General features: G+C 31.1%; 1 protein-coding gene across 1 annotated transcript; it reads left to right on the top strand.

Annotated features, from left to right (window-relative positions):
• The first annotated feature begins 4,116 nt into the window (after positions 1 to 4,116).
• Mms19 (MMS19 nucleotide excision repair protein) lies at positions 4,117 to 13,712 on the top strand. Its single transcript, XM_088189744.1, has 7 exons — positions 4,117 to 4,214; positions 4,960 to 5,343; positions 8,429 to 8,778; positions 8,856 to 10,316; positions 10,380 to 10,634; positions 13,162 to 13,323; positions 13,408 to 13,712. The coding sequence occupies exons 1-7, from the start codon at positions 4,175 to 4,177 to the stop codon at positions 13,609 to 13,611; spliced, it is 2,856 nt and encodes a 951-aa protein (XP_088045870.1). The 5' UTR covers positions 4,117 to 4,174; the 3' UTR covers positions 13,612 to 13,712.
• The last annotated feature ends 852 nt before the right edge of the window (positions 13,713 to 14,564 follow it).

Raw genomic sequence — 14,564 nt, forward strand, 5'->3', positions numbered from 1 at the left:
ATTGTTCTTGGGTTCTAAATATGTTTAAAATCTATCTTATGTATATTTGTAAAGCACCTATGCCTTTAACTGTGTATTTAATTTGGGATCATATACAATAAGATTTTTGCCAAAAGAATAACATATAATTTGATTTATATATTTAAAAAAAAGGTGTGATTTCTTTTATAAAATTTGATTAATAAAAGTTTTCTGCATAATATATATTTTACTATATGATAGTAGAGCAATTATGTGTTCTTTGTTGTATGTTTACAATTTTATAAAACTTTTACTTTGAGCATTGTTCATTGTAGCCTTTTAGTAATCGGAAAAATAATCTCTAATTTCAATAAGATAGAAATAGTTAAGCTAGCTAATATTTTTTTAATAATAATCGTTCATTGTGATTTATTGTATATAACACGCTTATAAGATATGAAACGTGTGAGAGATAAAAGTGTCTATATTCCATCCTGTTGCTAAGAATAATATTTCTTTCGCTTATCATTATTTAAGTAGCGATGAAGTAGACCCCCAACGGAATAGTGTTTGTTATAATCAGCGCAATTGAATGATAAACATTTATTATAGAACGAGGAATTTTCCATTATTTAAAACGTATATTTTGTTTAGTAATTCTTGAATGAGCGATATACATCGTATTTAATTTTATCAGTAAGAGTCACGAGGTAAAAAAATCAGGAACTTAATACAAAATCCGAATTAGACCAACAAAAAGCTGATATAATCGGAGAACGGTGTCGCTGACCTATCATAGTCCAGACGCGTCATAATATCGTGACATTTACACCATTCAATGCCACCAAAAGATTCCGTGATAATTATTTGTAATTTTTAATAAAGGCTTTTTCCATAATGGCTGATTTTTGAACTGCATACTATGAACCCAATGAATTATTATCTAATTACAGTATGAGTAAAATAAAAATATATAATTTTATATGAATATCTCTCTCAGTGAGATGTTTATAAACGAATTTTCTGTAACTGTAATTTTTTGTAAACTTTGCACAAATAAGGGTTTCAAAAACGCACTTTAATAATTTTATCTTTTTATGTCAAAAAACATGGTAATTAAATTAGATCACAATTTAATTACAGTGTTTTTATAGCGTCACGTTGTCTACAGCTGGCTTTGAATATTAATAAATGAGGTATATTTACCTCCACGAATTCAATGTCAGATTATCAAAACAGAGATAATTATATTTAAATAATTATTTTATTTTTTCGAAACGTTTACGTCAGTGGCGTCCGGTTTCATCGCGTTTTTGAGATTATTTTGTTATTTCGCGATAAACATTATTTATTTATTTTTGGTATTCCACTCGGTTCTGGTAGCGGTCAGTACTAATATATTACAACATATGATGTAATTTATTTTATTACGTTTATTTTAAATATTATTAAATGTGATTTATAAAGAAATTCTGTGTAGATTATGGTACACATTGGAAATAGCTGCTCATAGCTATCACTGAAGCTTCTTGTCTCTTCTCGACAAGGAGCTGGATGACCCAAGTGAAAGGGAGCTTACGAGTACTGACGTCATGGCCAGGAAATCTGTATATCGAGAATCGTGTAGTCTAGACTGGATAATGGTTAATTTTTTTTTGAGCAAATAATAATGTTCTGAAGAGTTTAGAATCTGAGATCACATATTACTCATAAAATACATATACAGAACCAGTACAATTTTTTTAATAAATAGATTTTTTTTGAAAAGTTAGAGCAAGAATAAACTAGAATAAGTTAATTTTTCAAACAAATGCAATAAAAATCTTTTAGTTTCTAAATTTTATTGATATTGCATATATGTTTTATTTAACATATTTTAGCTTAGAGAGCGAAAAAAATATACATTAAATTGAAATACATACGTATATGTACGTTTTTGCAACATTTTTTCAAATAAAAAATACTAAAAATTTATAAAATTAATTGCCTTATTTATTTGTGATTTCTTTTTGTTTTTTTTTTTCTAAATTAATTTGAAGAGCTTGTAAAAAGGACCTGAACAATAGTTCGGTTAAATGCGTTGGTATATACCTAAATCCGAAATTATGTATTAATTCCCGTTTCACAAAGTTATTTAGTAAACAGTAACAAATAGTTCCATTCTGAATCAGTATTGTATATCATATAAGCACGAACACGGCATACTAAATTCAGTTCTTCAAAGAACTATATCCAAAATCACCATTTCGCTTCCAACTTGAAACATACGAGAGTGTATTAACGGAGTAGGACGAATTGGAAAGGAGAATAAATACTCGTAGATTGCATTTTAAGGCCAATTGATCTTAAATACAGTCCTCGTGGATAAGTCAAGAAGCTAAGCATTGCGATTAGATAACTAAGCGATAAGACATAATCTCGAGAGCCCATTGCCACCATCAATAAATGGATTAACCGCCAGTCAGCAAATATGAGCTTCAAAGATAAGGTCGTTCTGATTACTGGTGCCAGCTCGGGTATCGGAGCTGCCACCGCTGTACATTTTGCCTCGATCGGTGCGCTCCTCTCCCTAAACGGCCGCAATGAAGTCAACCTGAAGAAGGTCGCCGAGGACTGTAAAAGACGCAGTCACTTTGAGCCCCACCTCGTACTCGGAGATGTGAACGTAGAAGCAGACGCAGAAAGGATATTGGCTTTGACAGTCGAGCGTTATGGAAAAATTGACGTTCTGGTCAACAACGCCGGAATCTTTGAATTGGGAAACATTGAGACTACAAATCTAGCCCAGTATGATCGAGTGATGAACACCAATGTGCGCAGCGTGTACCATCTGACCATGCTCGCCGTGCCACACCTGATCAAGACCGAAGGCAACGTGGTGAACGTGTCCAGCGTCAACGGCATCAGGGCATTTGCCGGCGTGCTTGCCTATTGCGTTTCTAAGGCAGCATTGGACCAGTTCACCAGGTGCGTCGCTTTGGAGCTGGCGTCAAAAAAAGTTAGAGTCAACTCTGTTAACCCTGGCGTTATCCTAACTGAAATACACAGGAAGGCTGGGATGGACGACAAGCAATACGCAGCGTTCTTAGAAAGAACCAAGGAAACACACGCTTTGGGCAGAGCTGGCCTTCCAGAGGAAGTCGCTGAGTCCATCGCGTTCCTAGCCAGCGATTCGGCCGCCAATATCACTGGAGTTACTCTATCGGTGGACGGTGGTAGACACGCCATGTGCCCCCGATAACCCATCGAATGTAAATTGCTGTATTAATTCGAATATTTGAAGTTGTATGGTAATTTAAACTAGTAACAAACTCGCAGGATATTCTGGAAAATCTATGTTTTATTAGTAGTTGTATTTTGTGCAATTAATAAACCATGTACTTTGACTTCGCGATTTTTTACTGCTAATAGTAATCCTGGTCTTAATCTATTCGGCATTGGCATTCCATACTATTTTAATTATTTAAATTATTTTATGTCTTCATTCGCGTTTTTTCTAGTTATTAAAATTATTTTCATATGCTAGCACATCAGTGTTTTAGATGTTCTGCTCGAGACATTACTAAATAAATTTACTATAAGAGAAGTATTCATATTAAGTCACATTAAACGACTCATCAAATAAAATCAATGCTAAGGTATAGAAAAATTGATGCATATAAAAGCAGCATAAGTGAGTAAACGGCGGTTCGTTTTGTAGGATAAGTGGCTAAGTTGCAGGGTTAAAAACCGTTGACTTTTATAGTATTTATACTGGCAACACTGAAATATATATTTACGTTATTTGACATCCACTTCAGTTTGAATTCTATAAATTAAGTAGCTAACTAGTAGCTATATCTTCGTCAATAATCTTATCAAATTGCTAAAATGAACGTAATATATTGCTCTTAATATATGTCTATAATAAATCTTCTATGCAAATTTATTTTTAATAAAATAAATTTTCATAGAATATATTTATTTAATTTAATAAAATAAATTTAAATTTTCCCCCCCCCCCCGACTTTTTAAAAAAACATTAAAATAATTAGCATTAATTTATTTATGAATGTTTTATTTACCAATCGACAAACATATATAAAAATAAAATATTTATCTGAATGTTTATGTTTATTTAAAAAATGTAGGTCAAGTAGATTTTTTGAAACTGGCAACATTGTTGTAATATTGAATTAAAGTGCCTGTCCAAGTGTCAATTAGACAGGTTAAGATGTCTTTCGAGGAGTTCAACGCGCAAAAGCTTTCCAATGGTCAGTATATAGTACGTAGTGTAATTTATATTGTAATCGACTTACAACTAGCGTAAATTAATTTCGGGCGATTTTTAGGTTAAGAATCCATTGTTTGCATGTCAATGTTTTATAGTAATTTTGCTATAAAATTTAACTGAGCTAATCAAATTCTTAATACGAGTATAACTTACATTTACTTTTTGCTATACTTTTTCATGAAGTGATTATTTATTGGTTTACATACAAATAATTATGAATATATATTATGACTATGCGGAAAGTCAAAAAATACTTGAAAGTGATTGAGGACGTAACTACGGATAATCATTTTGAATAATTTAACAAGAGCTGTTAGCACTGCAACTGGTCTATAATTTTTAATAAGATGACTTTTGTGCATTTACGTTTATCATGAATGATGACGAATTTAGAATCAGAATAAAAACACGCTTTGCGAACTAATTTAAACCCAAAAGAATGTCCCTTGAGTGCTAAAATCTTTAAAATGGAACTGAGGACCGGATGGACCGAATGGAGTACAAAGTAAACCCATTCAGATTTGAGTCAAAGTTAACATAACACTACTTTTTTATGTTTAATTCTTATAGATTGTAATAACAATAATTTTGGGGTTCAAATTTACCCCACTTAGGATTTAAGATCTCAATTTCCTTAATGGTTAATATTAAAGACTATTGATTAGCTGTTTTATTTATTATATGGTTTGCTATTCAAATAATTTTATTATTTTATGTGATTTCAGATGTCAAATCAGGAAAGGAACAGTTGGTGTCGGTCGTGGAACGTTTACAACCATTGCTGACCACCACAAACATAGACGAGAGAACGAGAGGCGTGCAAATTCTGTCGCAAATTTTGGCTGACCTTCCCGATAACTTTCTAACTGAAGTCGAACTGAGTTTCGTCGCATCTTTCTACACAGAGAGACTCAAAGACAACCATCGCTTGGTTCCGACTGTTTTGGATGGAGTTTTGACCCTGATGAGGGCTAGGCAAATACCCGGCGAAGCGCCTGCTAAAATGTTGAATGCCATCTTTACAAACGTTCCGTGCCAGCAGCAAGTTCGCACGGACAGATATAAAATATACTCAATACTTAACAACGCTACTGTTGATCACATTGATGGTAAGAAACTAGAAATCAGGCTTATGATTTTTACAAGAATCATTATTTATATTTTAAATAATTATATTCCGCATCACAGTGATGCTTAATAACCTTGAGAAGTATTTTTATTTATTTATTTAAATATGATGTGTGGAGCATAACAATTTTACGCCAAGCACAAAAGACATAACAAAAAATATTTACTGAGCAATTAAATTAAATTATATATACATATATATGTATTAATGACTAGACTACAATGCGTCCATCAACTGCGAGTGCCTGGATGAGAACAAATAAATATTGTGACAGATAGCTGCTAGGCGTTCTTCTAGAATCTTCGGATTATAAATATTCCCTACCAGCAACTTTAACAAGTGCTTTCAATGTACACTCGTCGACGCGACTCGAGGGAATCGTAGGAATCGCATAACTTGTAGGAATTTTGTGGAATGAAAATAAAAATGGATAATATTTTTATTGCCTCGCGTACTGGTAGCTGAGAAATATTTTTTGGTCATTTTCTATTAAAAGTGAGATAGTTGCATTAGTAGGCAACCAAATCAGAGAAGCATGTTTGAGTGTACTGCATCAGGTGATTATACAAGTCACACAGTGCCCTCAAGCACCTCAATTGCAAGATAAATCCCAACATCTTAGAGGCTTTTTGGTGTATGTTTTCTATATGCTAATGAAATCTATAGTCTTCTTAAATAGGACACTCAAATCAGTTATTACTTTTATGTGATGAAGCACATTGATATTCATTAAGGAATACTTTAAGGTTATCAGGGAAAAGTAAGAATTTAGAAATACAAATAGCGTTCTGATATTAATAAACAGAATAAACATTAATAGGCCGAGGTTAGGACCCTGAGGAATTTCATATGTGGCAATGTATTCAGACGACTCATGTTGCCTATATTGAACATATTGATAATGATTTAAGAAGTATGATTAAAAATTCATTATATAAATTCATTATATTTAATTCATTATAAAAAAATTCAGTCATTTTATGGAAAAACCCATATTTATATATTTTAAAAAATTAAGGCCTGACAAAGTTGATCAAAAGCCTTTTCAAAATCAACGTAGATGACATTACTCAATTGCTTATATTGAAATTTTTCATCATAAAAATGGAAAACCATAGCAGATTCTTTGTTACTGATCTCGATACATAAAAACCATGCTATCGATCAATCAAGCATCATTCGAAATGGTTTAAGGCAGTGCTCTTCAACCTTTTTACAAAAATGGGAAAAATATTTCGTAGACCGGCGTCAACCCAAAATAAAAACCAATGTTGGATAGAATATTATTTATTTAATCTAATGCTATAAAATTACAATTTTTGTTAGTGCGACATCTGCTGCTGCTTTTATGCAAGCAAATTTGATATAATTTTTAATTTTTTATAATTTCTTGCGTACCGGCGCCGGTCCGCCGACCACCAGGTTGAAGACCACTGGTTTAAGGCATACTAATGAAGTAGGATTTCAAATACTTTGGCTGGTGCTGAAAAATATTGATACCAGCCTTTAATTCTCTATCATAGATTTGTTCCACTTTTTATGTTTTGGGGTCGCTCGTAGTTTTCCATACATCAGGAAAAGTATTTCTTGTGCAATAAGATTGCTTATAATCTCTTTATGTTAGATATTTTATGCAGGTGGGGGGGGGGGGGGGAATTTTCCCAGAAAAATTAATGTCATTTAATTAAATATTATGCATCTTAATGAAATCGAAATATTAAAAAAAACTGTAAAAAGCTGAAATTAGGTCCCTGATTCTAAACCAAAATTAATATAAATAAAATTCCTACTTACTAAAATGACGTCACTGCGTAATAGTCTTAATCAGGGTGGCAATTATATAATAATAATATATATTTTCTCAATTTAAATTAGAATGCTGTCTATAGTGATTTTGTCCTTCTGGACGATTGTCACAGCAATTTCATTTTTTAAGTTAACATCTGTGATTTAAATATTTTTGCAGGTGTACGTTTCTGCATATGTTATCCTTTCGATTCGAAATTATTTAGCGTACTTTTTTCTTCCAGTGATGGTGAATCGTTGAATTTTTTTCTGAATATAATATGAATCCTGCATATCTAAGAGTAGAAGTGAATTATGATCAATGGTTCGATTCTATTCATATGTATAAAAAATAAAAACAATAGAGAAAAAGTAAATAAATGATTGAACCATAGTTATATTGTTAAGTAAATAATTAACTTATTACCTTTGAAAATATAATTTTTGACTGCTGTTTATTATTATTAAATACTGTGTTTTTTAACTTTTCTTAAGATAATTATAAATTTTGAAGTCTGTTCTAAATTCTTCAAAATATCATTCATATTTTTTATTGCCATAAATTGTACATTGGCAAAATAATATTTTTTTATAATTGCTGAGCATTGTTAAAAATATTTTTTTTAAATTTATTATTTTTTGAATCTGTAATCAATTATATACTTAGCATTTGAAAATAATTGCGTTAATAAGATTACTATATATAAAAATATATTTATTGTAATAAAGTAGTAACTGGGGGGGGGGGGATGCAGGCTCTTTGGTGATGTAATATCTAATGGTGTAGGCAGGCACCATGGGGCTAGTTTCTGCGGTATAGCTCTTGAGGCTGCAGTATTTGGCGGCACTGATAGAAGGTGCTTACTGTGGTGGGATCGATCAGACAAGGGCTGAGCCCCGGCGGCGGGCCCGATGGCATAGGCAATTTGGTGTGCGACTACTTTTGTCTTTGGCTTGGATGACTATTGTCGTGTGTAAGAGGAGGGGGGAGAGGTTTTAAGAACCCAAATAAAAAAATGATAGTCCAGAGTCTCGGTTTTTGGTTGGTCGATACATATGGCCACCACAATACATATTTTATATTTTTCCCAAAATGAATAATGATTAAAGTAAAATATTTACGGTCATTTACTTCTCCCATTTAAATGGTTTTATTCGGTCCATCAAGCAGAAATTGAGCGCACGCGGCAACTGAGTCTAATTTTATTGTTACTCTTATAAAAACTAAAAAATTATGTTTTTTAAAATAAAATATTGTTAATCTGTTTATTGCATTTCAGATATCAGGAATATGGGAACAGATTTCATCCTCGGTTTAATATTGATGATGGACGGCGAGAGAGATCCCAGGAACCTGTTTTTCCTATTTTCCATCATCCCGGCCATCTTGAAAAAGATACGGCTCAGGAACGCCATTGAGGAGATGTTTGAAGTGATAGCTTGTTACTTCCCCGTTGACTTCAACACGCCACAAGACGAAGTTAACGCCGTTACGAGGAACGACTTGGCTGATAAACTGTCCTATTGCCTATGCGCTGTGCCTTCTTTTAGTGAATTTTGCATTCTCTTAATCCTCGAAAAGCTCAGTTCCAGCCTTAAGGTCGCTAAATTAGATTCGCTTTTATTACTGGTAAGTGTTTGAACTAATCGATTTTATCAGTCATTTCATAAATTATCAATACTAAGTTATTGTAATGTTTGTTTTAGAAACGTAGTTGTGCCGTTTTCACTGCCGAATCATACGAGCCACATTTATCCGAAATTTTCAAAGAGCTGGAAAAAGAACTGTCCAAAAATAACGATAGCGAAATCTTAGAATCTATTTATGAAACTCTAACCGAATTTGTTAACAAATTGTGTTCATCGGTAATCATGGAAGAAAAGTCAGAGATTCATGTGATGAAGCTATTAGATTCGATGCTGTTTTCTTTGAACACTTCAATGTTGAGATCCTACGAAGTGCCGTTGGGTGTTTTTTTGAGCGTTTCTAAATCGTCTAAAAAATATTGCCTTTTCATCGTCAAATCTGGGAACACGTTATTGATAAATCAACTTAAAAACGACAACAGGACTCCGTTGAAGATATCGATATTGATATATATACAAAATCTGCTCGAAGTCTGTAAAGGTTGGAATGTTTTAGATGATACTATGGAAGATTTTACATCGTTGACTGATAAATCTCTGAATGTGCTATCAAATTGTGGCTCAGAGATGAGAGTCGCTATTTATTTCACTTTATCTAAAACGTTGGAGCTGGTGAAAGAAGAACAATCATCGCAGTTCAAAGATGTGTTGTATAGAGACATTAAAAAAGAGAGTTCTATAAAAGTATTAGAGGCATGTAAAACTCTATTGTTAGCGTTAGCCAAAAAGTATCCGTCTATCTATGACTCAATTTTGAACGAATTTGCGGTGTTGCAGCTTTTGATGGAAGACGAACCTCTAGTTAAAAGGAGGCTCGATATAATGTGGATGATTGCGAGCGTCAATCATTTTAGTGATCAAATATTCAATAATTTTTTGACGATGATTCCAAAGTGCGATCAAATATTAGCGTCGTTGATTTTAGAAAGCTTATCGCACTCTTTCATGAAAGCTGATATATACGACGAGCAGAAGTTGCGAAGTATTCAAGATAAACATAAATTGATCGAAGTGTTTTTAGATCTGCTTTTAGTGCAAGGCTTCAATCAATTCGCTGACGTTCAGCAACACATATCGAATATTATCATCACGATTATGAGAGTTCAAAGCTCGGAAGTACAAACTAATTTACTATCAGATCTGTTATCCAAGTATTTGGATATGTTCCTCGACCGTGACGGTTCTTCAATAATTATTTTAGAAGCATTGTTAAATAGCACAAGAATAGACGTACAATTAGAACACACTGAAGATATCATATTCAAGTCATTCGATTTGTGTATGAATCATACGTGTGAAAAAGTACGACTAAAAGCTTGTACTTTGATAGTTAATATTTTTAATAAATATATTAAATCTGAACATATCCATAAACATTATGATACTTTAAAAGATCGGTTATTACTTACGCTCGATGCTAAAGATGATACAAATATGACAAATGCATTAACTCTAGTTTCTTGGTTAACTAAAGGTTTTTGCCACAATAGACATCCAGACGCATCGTTCTGGTTATTAAAAGTAAGCGTCTCGATTGCTTTATTCCTATGTTTTGATATTTGATACATAAATGTGTTTTTGTAGCTTTTAGGATATTTGCACGATGATAAATTAGTGGCGAAAGCGGTGGAAGGAGTCAAGTTAATATTGGAAGAGGACGAAGGCGTTCTGAACAAAAATTGTTATAGTGTAACAAATTTCTTATATAGACAGAGAGTATTTTTTATGTACTCTGAAAACATGAATTCCACGAAGAAACAAACAAGGCCAATTTTGCGTTGCTGGATGTACATTTTACGATCAATACCAAAATCAGTGCTGCTCATGGAGCTACCGAAGGTAATTATTTGTGCCAAATACTTGATTAGTATGTAAATTTACACACTGATTTCAGCAATATTGCTGATGTTAATCATTAAAAAATATGATTTTTGAACTTATTTAAAACTAAGCTATGTATAATATCTTATAATCATGATTTCCATAAAGAAAAAAATATACTACCTATTGCAGAAAGTCTTCAAAAAATTCTATGTAGGCGTTGATATATATATCATATATTAAATTAAATACAGTGAATGTGTATTACTGGTGAAATCATATCGGAATACATTTTCACTGGTAGATATATATATTTGTACTAGTGAAAATATAATTTATCTGACAGGTGTTAGTGATTTGAACTATCATTTGTGTAAAAAAGCGACGAAAAGAGGTCTTCAACTGACGGTTGTAAACACTATTTATTAAATCCTGTACGCCATCAGTGAGTTATGTTTAAAAGATAGCTGTAGGGCGAAACATCACCTGTTAAGGCCAGATTATCTGCAGTCAATTAATACAGTTTCACTTTGACCAGTAAAATTGTAAATCAATTTTTGATTCGTAGAAACTGACCCAGTGAGCTAAATTATATTTATACTAGTGAAAATATAACTTCACTGAAATGTACACATTTGCTGTTCAAACCCAAACTTAACCTAAATTATAGTTATTTTAGAACATTTAATAGGTCAAGTTGGGCTTGGTTAATTATTTAGGTTAGGTATGAACTTGAACAGTAAATAGACGCTTGGCAAATAGCAAATCGAGTAATTGACATTTTAGAGTAGCATATAATTTTACTAGCGCCACCAGTTGAATTATATTTTCACTAGTAGAAATATAAATCGTTATTTAAAAATGTATTCAGATGCGATTTCACTGAAACAGCTAGTGAAATTTTATTTATACTAGTGAAAATATAAGTTCACTGAAAAATATAGATTAACTGGAACATATATAACGTTTTTTTTTATATAATATATAATAATTGTTGACATTTCGGTTTCTATACATTTTTGTAAAATTGATCTTATTAATAGCTTGTTCTGCAATCTTGTTTCAAAATCGCTTCTCCGCTAAAAAATCACAGAAAAGGTTGAAAAAAATAAAAACAATTTAAAAAAAAAATTTTTTTTTTGTCAATTATGTGGATTTTTAAGGATATGATAACAACCATCGTTTTAATCATATCGACATGAGCTAAAAATAAATCTTGCAAATATTTTAACTCTGTTTGTTAGTACGTCTGACTTGTTTCAAAAAATGTTCTGTAATAGATACCTAAAAAATTAAAATTAAAAACTTTTTTTACACTTTTTTAGTATGTATATACAGAAATTTTTCGGTTTTAAACTTGATTATATTTTTTTTTCTCACAAAGATTGAAAATTATCCGCTGTTTTCAATAATATCACTAGGTATTTTTATCATAAAAACTTACTTATTGTAGTCGATTTTATTTTTTATTTTTTCATCTAATATTCATAAAAGTATTCAATAAGAATTTGGCTATTCAAAAATTTGAGAAAATTATAAATCTGTCAAAAAAAATCCTAGAGAAAAAAGTAAGAAAGGCTATAATAAAAATGTTTTTTTTTAAAGTTTTTTTAATTTTAATTTGATTGCTATAATTTTTTAAATAAAAAGTCATTCTGATCCCATATCTATAGTCTATTTATTTTCAAGAGTCAGTGCGCAAGAACATTGTTTAACGCGTAATCATAACATGCTTTTAAATTTCTGCCCTGTGATTGGTCGTTCGTCGTAAGATCAATCGTTTCATTGAGAACGACCAATCACAAGGCAGAAATTTAAGAGCACATTTTGATTACGCGTTAAACAATGTTCTTGCGCACTGACTCTTGAAAATAAATAGACTATAGTTTCAAAATGGCAGGTAAAAAAAGAAGGTACTCGTTAATAAACCTAGGGAAAAAAGTAGTGAGAGCATTTTTTATTTATGGATATAAAGATTTTTATGACTTTGATGACTGATTTATTATAATTAGATTTTTATAAAATTATAATTGTAAATATACATTTTAAGTATGTTAGCCTGATTTGCTATCTTGTTTCAAAATAGCAGCTATTAAAAATCGTAGCTTCATTAAAAAAAATGCTCGAAAAATATGTAAAGAGGTCAAAAAAATTCTAATAAATATTGTATAAAAAATAAAAATAATAATAATAAAAATTGTATAAAAACATTTTATTTAATAAAAAATCGTAGAAAAAATGTGGTGGTCAAAAAATTTTAATGTAGTAAAATGTATTAAAAAAAAATATTTTTGTCATGTAATATGAAATATAATGGTTTTTGTGCATATATAATATGTTCCGAAATGTATCAGCTTTGAAGTATCTCAACGAAGTTTGATCTGCCGTTTTATCTAAAAATAAATATATTTGTATTAATACTAAGATTGTACAAAACATACTGGTCTGCATATAGGTTTGATTAATAATTTATTATAATTTTAATTCCAATTTCATCTTGCTCTATTATTACTTATAAATTAAATTACATATTATTTTTTCGCAGATTTCTTCTATAATCGTAGAGAGTTTAACATTAGATGATCCAGAGACTCTAATCATCACATTCGAGATATTATCGTACATAATTCAAAATGCAAAGTTTATTTGCAGTTTGCAAACTCTACTGCCGAGGTGTTTGCAACTAAGCGAAAAAACTCATCCAGTCGTAAGCGTAGCTATTTATTCAGTATATGGAGAAATTTCTAACGTTTGTTTTGACATGTGTGTGTGTGTGTATGTTCATTTGCAGAAAGTTCGAGTTGCCAGTCTGCATTGCATGTATGACGTTGCAAAGAGCTATTCGACTGAGACGCTTTTGTCTCACAAGCAGGACGTTGTGTTTGAGCTCCTGTCTCGGTTGGACGATCCCAAGCGAATTGTGAGGAATATTGCAGTAAAAGCGAGCACGAGATGGAATCTTGTAGGATCCCCGGGAGAAGACAAACAAATATAGCTTTTACAAGTTTTTATTATATAGTAAACTATTAATTGTTCATATGTATATTTTGTTATGAAGAAATAATTGACAATAAATAAATGTTAAATCAATTTAAATCAGTGTTTAAGTGGCAATCTAAAACCACTTGTTCTTTTTTTGATTACTCTCGTTCTGTCCGTCGATTTAAATATGATTTAGCCCGTACATGTTGGTTATCTTATACTAAGTACTCTCCGTAAGTCTGAAAGAAATTTATTTTTCTAATTGTTGAGCCAATGATAAACTTTCAACTTTACATATTAAAACATATTTAAATAAATGCTGCCATTTTATTCACAGAAGCAATTTTTAGAGGAAAGGGTAAGGGAATTGAAAATGTTTCGCTGCAAGGACATATAATAATTATTAATTTTTTTATTGTTTCTTATTGCATATATAATTTATGTACATGTATTGTATTTATATAAATAATCATGACATTGTATTGCTATAAATAATCGATTATCTGAGAAAAATCGTAATTCTTTCGTATTAAAGTATATATTTATTCTCTCTAAAATACAATTATTTGGAAAAAATCAAAAATATTCTAGCTGCGTGGCTTAAAATAAATAATTATAACTTTACATTGCGTATTTCAAAAACAACGTAGTATGTAGATACACATATTTTATTATTATACACAAAGAAAAAATCGAAAAAATTCTATCCACGCGGCTTAATATAAATATCTATAGCTACACAATGCGCATCTCAAAAACAATGTATGTTCATATACAATGACTTTTTATCATTATAAAAATATATAGTTTTACACTGTATATCCCAAAAACAACGTATGTACATATATTATGGCATTTTATAATTAGAAATAAAGAGAAAAAAAAAATCGAAAATTTTCTAGCTGTGCGACTTGATATAAATAATTATAGTTTTACACTGCGCATCTCAAAAACAACGTATGTACA

Source organism: Plectrocnemia conspersa, unplaced genomic scaffold, assembly GCF_051122295.1.
Source record: "Plectrocnemia conspersa isolate PC_06_02 unplaced genomic scaffold, ASM5112229v1 ptg000008l, whole genome shotgun sequence".
Classification (NCBI taxonomy): domain Eukaryota; kingdom Metazoa; phylum Arthropoda; class Insecta; order Trichoptera; family Polycentropodidae; genus Plectrocnemia; species Plectrocnemia conspersa.